The sequence below is a fragment of the Carcharhinus amblyrhynchos genome, chromosome 30 (assembly GCF_965287045.1).
Source record: "Carcharhinus amblyrhynchos chromosome 30, sCarAmb.v2.hapA, whole genome shotgun sequence".
Lineage (NCBI taxonomy): Eukaryota > Metazoa > Chordata > Chondrichthyes > Carcharhiniformes > Carcharhinidae > Carcharhinus > Carcharhinus amblyrhynchos.
Genome location: NC_137353.1, coordinates 17,462,651 through 17,474,740, shown reverse-complemented (window position 1 = coordinate 17,474,740; position 12,090 = coordinate 17,462,651). Strand labels below are relative to the sequence as shown.

Below are 12,090 nucleotides of genomic sequence, written 5' to 3'. Positions count from 1 at the left end.
TGGAGATTGCCAGAGCTTGTCCAGCCCCAGCCTTGGGCCAACCTGCTAGACTTTAGGGAAGGGAATTCATATGATGTTTGTAATGTGAATACATCTGCCACAGCTAATAAACGTAACTGTCCTTAAAATTGCTGTAAGGCAAAGTTGTGGCAGCATTTACTAGCATCTTTGAGGAAAGAGTGGGAGTTAGGGGAGAGGGCTGCATATGCCTTCTAGAGGGGAAAAAAAAATGTGTGCAAGTTGTCAGTTGATATTTGATATCTTGTGCCAATATTTTGGGTTTTTTCCCCAAAGTTTATTTATTAGTCACAAGGAAGGCTTACATTAACAATACAATGAAGTTACAGTGAAATTCCCCTAGTTGTCATACTCCCGCGGTTGTTTGGGTCAATGCACCTAAACAGATGGTGGGAGGAAACTGGAGCACCTGAAAGAAACCCACCCAGACACAGGGATAACGTACAAATTCCACACAGACAGTGACCTAAGCTGGGAATCAAACCCAGGTGTGAGGCAGCAGTGCTAACCACCGTGCTGCCCCAAAAAGGAATGTGCTATATTTGTCTGAACCCTACCCCTTTCCAGTGCCATGCTAACTCAGTACATTGTAAGAAGTCTCATAACACCAGGTTAAAGTCCAGTAGGTTTATTTGGTATCAAAAGCCACTAGCTTTTGGGCCTCTGACCGTTTGTCAGGTGAGTGGAGCGTTCTGATCACAAACAGAGGATGTAAAGACACACACTCACTTTACAGAATACTGATTAGAATGCGAGTTTTTACAGCTAATCAAGTCTTAAAGGTGCAGACAATGTGAGTGGAGATAGCATTAAGCATAGACTCGAAAGCTAGTGGCTTTTGCTACCAAATAAACCTGTTGAACATTAACCTGGTGTTGTGAGACTTCTTACTGTGTTTACCCCAGTCCAACGCTGGCATCTCCACATCAACCTAATACATTCGCAGAGACTTCAGTAGATTTTTTTTATTAAGCCTGATGAGTGATTTCCTCTTGTAGGTGAGACTGTGAGCTCTACTATTGGTCGCTGGGAGAACAGCACGATTTAGTGGGTAAAAGGCAAGATCAAAATGACTGCCTTTGACATCTTAAAGTTTTTAAATTATTAAAGTTTATTTATTAGTGTCACAAGTAGGCTTACATTAACACTGCATTGCAGTTACTGTGAAAATCCATTGGTTGCTACGTTCCGTCACCTATTTGGGTACACTGAGGGAGAATTTAGCATGGCCAGTGCACCTAACCAGCATGTTTTTTGACTGTGGGAGGAAGCTGGAGAACCTGGAGGAAACCCATGCAGGCATGGAGAGAATGTACAGATTCTGCACAGAGTAACCGAAGCCAGGAATCAAATCCAGGTCCCTAGCACTGTGAGGCAGCAGGGCTGACCCTGTGCCATCATGTCACCCAAGACAGCATTTGACAGTGACATCAAGAAGTCTAAGCAAAGTTCACAGCAGTTGAAATCACTGGGAAACTTGCCAATTGTTGGAGCCACTGCAAAACAAGATGGTTATTGGAAACCAATCATCTTGACCCCCACAGCAGGAGTTCCTCAGAGTAACAACTTAGGCCATCACCTCCTGCTATTTCATCAGTGATCTTCCTTCCATCAGAAGTGAGGATGTTTACTGAGGGTTCCACAGTGTTCAGTGACATTCACAATTCCTTAGACACCTGAAGTTATGATGAATCATTGTAAGACACTGGTTTGGCCTCATCTTCAAACTCAACTTGGACCACATTTCAGGAAGGATATGAAGGCATTGGAAAGGATGCAGAAAAAATGGTTCTGAGGATGAAAGGCTTCAATTACAGGGATAGAATAACTAAGTTGGGCTGCTCTTTGACAAAAGAAGGTTGAGAGGAGATTTGATAGAGGTGTGCAAAATCATGAGTATGGCCTGGACAAAGTAGATAGGAAGAAACCATTCCCATTGGCAAAAAAGGGTTGAGAATCAGAAGGCTTACATGGACCAAACAAGTTAAATGGCAGTCTCCAATGCTGTAACTATTCTTTAATTCTGTGGCATAGCCTATGCATGCATACACAAAGATCTGAAAAATATTCAGGTTTGGCTGATAAATGGCAAGTAATGTTGATGCCATGGAAATGCCAGGTAATGGTGCCTCCCCTTGGCATTCAATGACATCACCATCACTGAATCCCCCCGACTGTTAACTTCTGGGAGTTATCATTTGACCAGGATCCCATCTGAATAGGTCAGAGGCTGGGAATTCTGTACTGCATAACTCATCCCCTAACTCCGTGAAGTATTTTCATTGTCTACAAGATACAAGTGAGGAATGTGATGGAATATGCTTACCATGTTGAATGCAGATCTAAAAAGATTACTTTAGAAACTTGACACATTCCAAGACAAAGCAGCTTGATTGGCACTCCATCACTAGTTTAAGCATTCACTCTCTCCACACTGGTGCCTAATGGCAGCAGACTACCATCCACAAGATTCACAGCAACAACTTGCCAAAACTCCTTTTGATAGGACCTTACAAACCTGCAGCTTTACCACTTAGGAACAAGGACATCAGGCACATGGGAGCATCACCACCACCTGCAAGTTCCACATTCATCATGATTTGGAAATATATAGTCTTCACAGATACTGGGTCAAAATCCTAAAACTTCTTCCCTAGTAGTGCTGAGTGTGTACCTACCTCACATGGACTGCAGTCATTCAAAAAGGTGGCTCATCAACACTTTCTCAAGGATAATTAAGAATGTACAATAAATGTCAGCTTTGGTTGAAGTGCTCACATCCCATGAATGGATAAGAAAAGTGAGAAATTTCTTCCTTGAGAGCATTGTGAAACTTTGAAAACATCTACCTCAGAGGATTGTGGATGATTAGTTGTTGACGCTATCCAACACTCAGGTCAAAGTATTCTTGGCATCTAAAGGAGCCAAGGGGAATAGGGATTGGCTTGGAAATTAGAATTGAGGTCAAAGATGCATCACTGTCAAAATGAATGATGGAGCAGAGTTGAAGAGCTGCATGGCTGACTCCTTCTCCTATACCTTGAGTCACTGCAGGTCCAGGGGAACCTATTAGATGAGAACTTGAGCTCTATTCTGTGAGCCATTGAGCTATCAAGGAAAATCACTGAGTGAAATCAAGAGTTCTGTGTTGTACCAGGATAGAAGTCTCACAACACCAGGTTAAAGACAGGTCTTTAACCTGGTGTTGCGAGATTTCTTGCTGTGTTTACCCCAGTCCAATGCCAGCATTTCCATATCATTGTACCAGAATGCCAGAGAGAGCAGGGTAGTTGAGATTGAGCTCAGTAGTCAGTGGGCATTGGGGGAAGTCAGTGGGTAAAACTGAAATTCTGCACAATACTCCCAGCAACCATGCATTTCGGGGTGTAAAATGTATGAAGAATGGGAGTTCATTGCTGGCAGTTGCTTGCTGACAGATGACATGGAGCTGATGCAGGCAAGGTATCTTGTCATTTCTTGGCATCAGTCTCAACCATTGCCAGAAAGCTGCTGTAAATTGAATTTGCTTTGATTTTATTATTGTCACGTGTATTAACATACAGTGAAAAGTATTGTTTCTTGCATGCTACACAGATAAAGCATATTATTCATAGGGAAGGAAAGGAGAGAGTGCAGAATGTGTAGTGTTACAGTCATAGCTCGGATGTAGAGAAAGGTCAACTTAATGCAAGGTAAGTCCATTCAAAAGTCTTGGCAGAAGCAGGGAAGAAGCTGTTCTTGAGTCAGTTGGTACGTGACCTCAGACTTTTGTATCTTTTTCCTGATTGACAAAGGTGGAAGAGAGAATGTCTGGGTGAATGGGGTCCTTAATTATGCTGACTGCTTTGCCAAGGCCACGGGAAGTGTAGACAAGAGTCAATGGATGGGAGGCTGGTTTGCATGATTGGATTGGGCTACATTCACAACCTTTTTAGTTCCTTGCAGTCTTGGGCAGAGCAGGAGCCATACCAAGCTGTGATGCAACCAGAAAGAATGCTTTCCATGGTGCATCTGTAAAAGTTAGTGAGAGTCAGAGCTATTATGCCAAATTTCCTTAGTCTTCTGAGAAGGTAGAGGCATTGGTGAGCTTTCTTAACTATACTGTTGGCATGGTGTTCGGGCGGGGGCGGGGGGGGCGGCGGGCGGCGGCGGCGGGGGGGGCGGCGGGCGGCGGCGGTGGGGGGGGGCGGCGGGCGGCGGCGGCGCGGGGGGGGGGCGGGGCGGTGGGGGGGGGCGGGGCGGCGGGGGGGGCAGGGTGGGCGGTGGGGGGGGCGGGGCGGGGGGCATGGCGGGCGGGGGGGTGCGGGGGGGGGGGGGGCGGGGCGGGGGGGCATGGCGGGCGGGTGGGGGGGGGGGGGGGGCGGGGCGGAAACCAGGATAGGTTGTTGGTGATCTGGACACCTAAAAACTTGAAGCTCTCGACTCTTTCCACTTTGTTCCCGTTGGTGTAGACAAGGGCATGTTCTCCATTATGCTTCCTGAAGTCGATGACAATCTGCTGTGTTTTGTTGACACTGAGGGGGAGATTATTGTTGCCGCATCGCCTCACCAGATTCTCTATTTCATTCCTGTATTCTGCCTCTTTGTTTGTGATCCGACCCACTGTGGTGGTGTCGTCAGCAAACTTGGAAATAGAATTGGAGGGGAATTTGGCCACATAGTCATAGGTGTATAAGGAGTATAGTAGAATGCTGAGAACACAGTCCTGTGGGGCATCAGTGTTGAGAATGATTGTGGAGGAGATGTTGTTGCCTATGCTTACTGATTGTGATCTGTGAGTTAGGAAGTTCAGGATCTTATCGCAGAGGGAGGTGCCGAGGTCCAGGCCTCGGAATTTGGAGATGAGTTTCATGGGAATAATAGTGTTGAAGGCTGAGCCGTAGTCAATAAATAGGAATCAAACGTAGGGGTCCTTGTTATCTAGGTGTTCCAGGGTTGAGTGCAGGGCCAGGGAAATGGTGTCTGCTGTGGACCTAATGCAGCGGTAGGCAAACTGTAGTGGATCCAAGTAGTCCGGGAGGCTGGAATTGATTTGTGCCATGACTAACCTTTTGAAACACTTCATAATGATGGATGTCAGAGCCACCAGCTGATAGTCATTAAGGAATTGGGAATGAAATTGTAATTTCCAACATTGATGCAACTGGGGTTTAAATTTCAGTAGCTATCCTCTGACTTCTGGCCTGCTTTATAAATATTAACAACATCCTAGCTAATGCTGCTGTTATTTTCCATTGCAGGGTTGTAAAGGAAGAAATTTCAGACGACAATGCCAAGTTACCGTGCTTCAATGGGAGAGTGGTCTCATGGGTAAGCAAATGATTTTGAGGTGAGGAATTGATGGTGGGGGGACCATGAGATAGGGGGAAGGGGTGGTGCATCTCTGAGTTTGAGTTGTTAACCTAGTGGAAGGTTCGGATGATTTCCTGGACTCAGTATATGTTTTGACACAGGTTTTATTGAAATTAGAAACAAAAGCACGAGATGCTGGAAACACTCCGCAAGTCAGGCAACACCTCTAGTGAAAATAGAGCAGTTGCTGTCTCAGCTGTGACCCATTGGTTTGGGAGGAACAATAGTGAAAAGACATTGAAGGCTGTGAGGGAACAGAAAGACCTGAAGTTCAATTAAAAAACTGGGGAAAGTGAGATTGTAGATAAATAAAGCTATGAAATGAACAGTACTGATTTTTGGGTTTTATAAATGGGATGTAGAGTTTGAGAGTAAATAAGTGTAACTGATAAATTTAAATAAACATTGATTAGGCCAAGGTTAGAGATTGTATGTGGTTTTTGGTCCCCATTATAGAAAGTAAATAAAACCAAACCGTACAATTTTGGTGCCTTGCTGAGATTGGGAAGGAGGTGATTTGGGGCTGAATAGAGACACTGGCCAGTGTGCCAGTTTCCTGACACTATTTCTGGCGCTGGCCATTGTAGGGAGATGCTTTCGGAGCTTGGCAAGGCTGCCCACCCGCTGGAATGCAACAATTGTTCTGTTTCTCCATACGGATGCTGCCTGACTGCTGAGTATTTCCAGTGTTTTCTGTTTTAATTATGTTAGTACTGGCTGCTCACTGGCAGCTTTCCTGACTAAAACAGTATTTGGAAATGATCAATCCTGACTTCCTGTGCTCAGTAACCTAGTGGAGCCATGTACATTGTACTATTTGCTTTTTATACACCTGCAGCTAGTAACTGGACCTCTGATCTCCAGATCTTTCAATTTTATTTTCTTTATATTTAGCTATATATTTATTTCTTTTAAATGAGTTGTTGCTAGAAAGGCCAACATTTATGACCTAATTGAAGTGAGTGGCATGCTGGGCCATTTGAGTGCAGAGAGATCATTCAGCCCATCAAGTCTCTGCCAACAACAATCCTACCCAGACCCTATCCCCACATATTTATCCTGCTAATCGGTCTAACCTATGCATGCATGGACATTGAGGGACGATTTAGCTTGGCCAGTCAACCTAACCCACACAACTTTGGACATTGGAGGAAACCCATGCAGACACGGGGAGAATGTGCAAGCACAGACAGTGACCCAAGCTGGGAGTCGAGCCCAGGCCCCTGAAGCTGTGAAACAGCGGTGCTAACCACTGTGTCACCGTGCTGCCCCATGGGATTTGAACTCATGTCCCCAGAACGTTAGTCAGGGCTTTGGGATTACTTATCCAGTGATTACCACTATTGTACCCTGCAGTGATATAGGGGAGTTGTTTTACTTTTGGGTTGGGGGATGGGGTGGGGTGGTAGGCACAGAAGTGGATGTGTGCAAAGATTCACTAAGTTGTCTTGTGTACAGGTTCTTCAGCTCCATCCCTTAACTGAGCTATTTTTCTAGAGAAAAGTTGGGGGTGTGGTGGCAGCAGGACTACCCACCCACGTAGGATGGGTACCTGATTCAAATACTTAAGGGCCTAATGAGACCTGTGGCTGTAGGCAGGATAGAATTTTCCAGTTGGCCACTAGATCCCTGAAAACAGTTGGAAACAGCAAGGCTTCCCAAATTGGCCTCTTGGTGACAGAGTGTGGGTGCTCCAGACAGGTTTACAGGCCCTCCTGACTGCCTGACTTCAGCCAGAGCTGCACCTCATCCTGTGGAAAGATTCTTCTTTCCCCTCCCCCCAGTAATGGTGGCCAATTTTTTAATTTAGGAAGGTTGGCGAGAGAGCATTTTGGTTTTGGATGCTCTCTCCCTCCCCCTCAACCCTGCGAAGGCATCCTGCTGCTGCTTCCGAACTGGAGAGTCTCTTAGTGACTCGCCAACTTTGACAGCCCATCCTCTGACCAGTACTTAGCCAATTTTGGGAAAGCCACAAATGACTGACTGTTCCCCATACAGTGTGGGCTTCTGACCGCCATTTGAACTTGAAGCCCATGTTGAAAATCTTTACTGTTTAGTGTAAGACTTTTAAAAATAAGACAGGAACTCTTAAAAGAGAACGAAAGGCTGGGTGCCAAGAGAGCTGGACAAGAAGGGATAAAAGTTGGGGAGGATCATCAATGCTGAGGCACCTATTTCAGTGTAAAGATGTAATGGTAGATAGTGCATTAGAGCTGCTGTGCTCTTCAGTCCTGACTCCCCACAATCAAAAGAGATTGCTTTGATATATGAGGATTGACTGGGGCTAGGGTACTTTAATTGCAGTGCTTTGACTATGTTAATTAACAGTAATACTGACAGGATCTTTAGACGGCATGCTTATTGGACTACATGTAAACTGCATTAGCAGATTGGACGTGAGCTTTACTGCTGCTCTGAGGCATCAAAATTGTTGCAGGGAAGGTCTCCATAGGAATGGAGTGGAATTGGTTGGAATTTAACGCAGGCTGATGTGAAGCATAGACCAATTGGCCGAATGGCCTGTTTCAGTTCTGCAGATGTGATGTAATGTATTTACTTACACAGACTAACTGTAGCAGAAGACGCTGAATATCAAGCAAGGAAATTAATCTTTCCATTTATTATCATATTGAGAAGGACAAAAAGTGCTGTTATAAAATCAGTCTGTTTTAACCCTTATACGGTGGACAAATAACTTTGAGTAGACATCTTATTAGTACAAACAATATTTATTTAAACCCACGCAATCAATAATCACCCACCTGACCAACAATAAGTTCACTTACAGAAAATACTAGAATTCAAGTACAAGACCTTGACTTAACTTTGTGTGACTGACAAGTCCCCAAACAGATATTGGCCTTTATCTCTGCACTGGTCTTGGCAGTTGTCTGTGTAGTCTGGTCCTCTAGTTTGGTGTGGTACTCTGGCTCTGATCTTCTTTCTTTCCTTTCTTCTCAGGTGTGGTGGCTCTCTGTCATTGTAGCTTGTTCATGGGGTCAGAGAGAGAGAGATTCCTGGTTGTGCAGCATCCTTTATACCCCATTTGGTTTCACGCCCTTTTTTTGGCCATTGCCAATCAATTGATCACCCTGATTAATAAGAGTCCAATCAGGTGCTACCACACCGATCTCTGGGTGTGTCCCTGGTGGCCATGCCTGTAGGTGTTGTAGGCACATAGGTCACATACCTTCCTCCTAAATAAGGATTCACAGTGCCTTTACGTCTGGCACACAACCCAGTGTGACCAGAAAGTCTCTTTCATCCTGGAGATGGCCCATATCCTGTGTATTCACTCATCAGGGTTGCAGCCTGTTTGTCTGTCTTTAAACTGCAGCCTGTCCGTTTAGTTTCTTGCCCAGTTGTCCCAGAGTGCTTTACAAAACGCCATTTTAGATGGCCTGTTCGGCTACAGCACGTAAATGAAAGATGAGCTGTTTGGTCAGTTATTTTCACAACAAACCCATTCTAAGAAAAATCCAGAGGAGAAACCTTCTGGTTTCCCCAGGGGCAACTGGAACTGGGTGGATCTAAAGGTTTGGAGTTGATCCCTTTGACTAATGGTTCACAGATAACAACGTAACATTTTTCTGTTTTGATTTGGGATTTTCAGCATTCAGTGTTTTGCTTTTGCACTACTTTATTGGTTGAACTAGTTTACTTGTAAAACAGTGACGAATCATTGCACTTTTGCCAGTGAAGTGGTGATAAGTTGAGCGAGTGGAGGGGTGGATGTGACAGATTGGATTGTGCTTTGTGTGTGTTGTCTGGTTGGTAATGCAAGGACCTGCTCTTCCTTAGCAAAAAATTGCTCAACAGGGAAACTATTCTACCAGTGAAAAATGTATTGCCCTTTTTAAACTTGCACTTGATAGGTTGCAGAATCCAGCAGTGCGCAGTGGAGAAATAGCCTTCTTACAACCATTTTCAAATACCATGCAACTAAAATACACTTCCAATTACTTTCGAGTCCAGGAATGTGCATCTGTAACAGGGAATCATCAATTCTCTTATCACTTTCTGGCCTTTTCTAACCCTGCTTTCCCCTTTGCCTCACTAATTCACAACTGTCCAGTGTGATGTTGCGAAATGCTTCTGTTTGTAACAAACAGTGATTTCTGAGAAACATGTCTAGTGTTGGAGTTGTCCCTCATTACTGTCACTTTGTCATGTACTTACACACAAAGAAATGAGTTACCATAAGAGAGTGTGGAATGACTGAAGTGCCGTTGGAGTAGCTTGCACCAATGACCATTGCAAAGTAGCCTTGTGCTCATTCTGGGATTCACATTACAACTATATCAATTGAAAGTGGATCTTCTCTGGACACACCCACCCCTTCTCCTTTCCTTCTCTATGAATGGTACGCTTTAGCGTGTAAGAAACAATACTTCTCGCCGTACACTAACACACACAACAATAATAAATTAAATCAAAATATCTATAGAGCCTGGGGGCAGAGGGGGTGTAGTGGTATTATAATTGGGCTAGTGATCCAGAGACCCAGGGTAATATTCTGGGGACCTGAATTCAAATCCCACCATGACAGAGTGTGAAATTTGAATGCAATAAAAATCTGGAATTAAAAGTCTAATGATAACCATGAAGCTATCGTTGATTATCGTAAAAACCCATCTGGTTCACTAATGTCCTTTGTCTGGTCTGGCCTTCATATTACTCCAGGGTCATGGCAGTATGATTGACTCTTAAATGACTAAGGAAAGCACTCTGTTCAAGGGCAATAAATACTGGTTCAGCCAGTGATGCCTACATCCCCGAATGACTCCGGTGTTTTTTAATTCAATCAGTGGACCCAGGAGAATAACTGATAGAGCAATTAAAGAAGTTGAGAAGTAGATTCTGATTCCTGAACATTAATCTGCTAGCATAATTACTGGTTTGGTGGGCAGTGTATGTAGTGATGCAGAAGGTAGCATGTTATACATGTTGCAAACTTTCCCTTACTGTCTGTAATCAGTGTGGTTTTGGAAAAGAAGATGGATTTGTTTCTCTCAACTCCAGCATGTGCGGCCATTTTTTTTTATCATCAGCAGCAAGCTTTTGTGAGTTTAAGTAAAGAGGATTTATTTACAGTTTCACCCCAAAGTCTGAATGCTCAGTGTCTCTCCCACTCATCCTAAAAATATATCGTTCTGGAGGTTGGTGCACTTTTACAAGTTATAAACAAAAGAATGGTTCATAATTCATGTGTTTTGCTTGTTGTGGAAAAATCAGATGTTGCACAACTATTGAAGGAGGATGTTCACCCCCAAAGGGTAGACTAGATGGTTCCAATAGCTGGAGACATATTTTAGCATTGTTTTGAATTCATGTGAAGAGGTGGCTTTTTCATCTGGTCACAAAACTTCTTATTTTCTTTCCAAGAGGTCATATTTCTGTTCTGGTGGGTTCACTAAATGAGCAGTTGGGAAATTAACATGTGACAGTTCCAGTTTGGTAAAATGTGTGGATGTTACTCCAGTTTTCTGCAGCTGCTATTTCTTGCTGTGTCCTTTGGGATTCTTTAATCCCAAGAACCAAGAATCTCTGGTTCTTGGGATTAAAAAAATCGTACGCTGAATCCAGTTTTGGTCATGTAATTAACTGGTATTTTCCTCCCAGAATGGCATAAAGATAGAAGCCATTTCTATACAATGGCAAATAGATAGGGTGGAGATGATATCTGTTCACTCCAACTTTTGATAAACTAGCTTCTGCAACTTTTTTTGTTAAGTTTCAAACTTAGAGACGTTAGCCCATAACTCCAATTCCCCAACGTCACACATTTGGGGATTGGTTGGGCGGGGGGGGGGGGAGAGGTTGGTGGTTACCCAAATGATATGCTGGGGAATGTTGCAGAAGTTCCCACGTTAAGGGTTTACCTGGTTATTGGTTCAAAGTGCTAGCTTTCTCTGGACAATTGTGTTGGGCTGGGAACCATTTAAATCACTAACTGTGGGTGGTTCTGCCAGTTTTACTCTGATAGTTACTCTGAAACAGTTAGGAAATGAACACTTCTAACTCCAGAGTAATTATCTAAATACCCATTCCAAGCCTCAGATGACCCTCCCAATGAACTCACCACGACACCTGTGACCCTAACTCAGCTGCCTTACCCCATCTGGCTTACCCCATCTGGCCTGGGACATCCGGCCGCCTTGCTCCCCAGTCTTCCCTGCCCTGCCCCCTGCAGTCCTTCCCGGTCCACCCTGCTTCCATTGGCCTAACCCATGTACCATGTCAATACTGCTGGGGGTGCACTGCACTGCTCCTAATTATTCCTGCCTCACCCATCCTGATGAAGGAAGGTTGAGCAAGACGGGGGCTTTGGAATCCCAACATGGGTACGTCTATCCAAGAATGATCACCTGTTGGAGATTGCCACTCTGAGGAAGTTACAGGCTGTGAAGCCTGAAAGTTCATTGATTTTGAGCTTTAGGTGAACTACAAATAGTAGCAAAAACAAAAAAAAGCTGGAAAATCTCAGCATCTGCTCTGACGAAGGGTCATCTAGACTTGAAACGTTGGCTCTGTTCTCTCCCCACAGATGCTGTCAGACCTGAGATTTTCCAGCATTTTCTGTTTTTGTTTCAGATTCCAGAATACAGTGTATTTTGCTTTTGCAAACAGTAGCAGGTGTAAATTTCACAGATGAGTTCCATCAGGGTATGTCTACCCATGGTTATTTCATCAGGAAATTTCCAAAGATTTTAAGTAGCA

The 12,090-nt window shown here is 44.2% G+C and overlaps 1 protein-coding gene across 2 annotated transcripts in view; it reads left to right on the top strand.

The window, feature by feature from the left end:
* LOC145360206 (segment polarity protein dishevelled homolog DVL-1-like) overlaps positions 1-12,090 on the top strand; it is a 139,465-nt gene that overhangs the window by 30,114 nt on the left and 97,261 nt on the right. Inside the window, exon 2 of one of the 2 annotated variants that reach the window (XM_080215248.1) lies at positions 5,259-5,328. In XM_080215248.1, coding sequence (XP_080071374.1) covers positions 5,259-5,328 — 70 coding nt within the window. Of the gene's footprint in view, positions 1-5,258; positions 5,348-12,090 lie in introns of those variants that run through there. The other variant, XM_080215249.1, reaches the window with a different exon arrangement.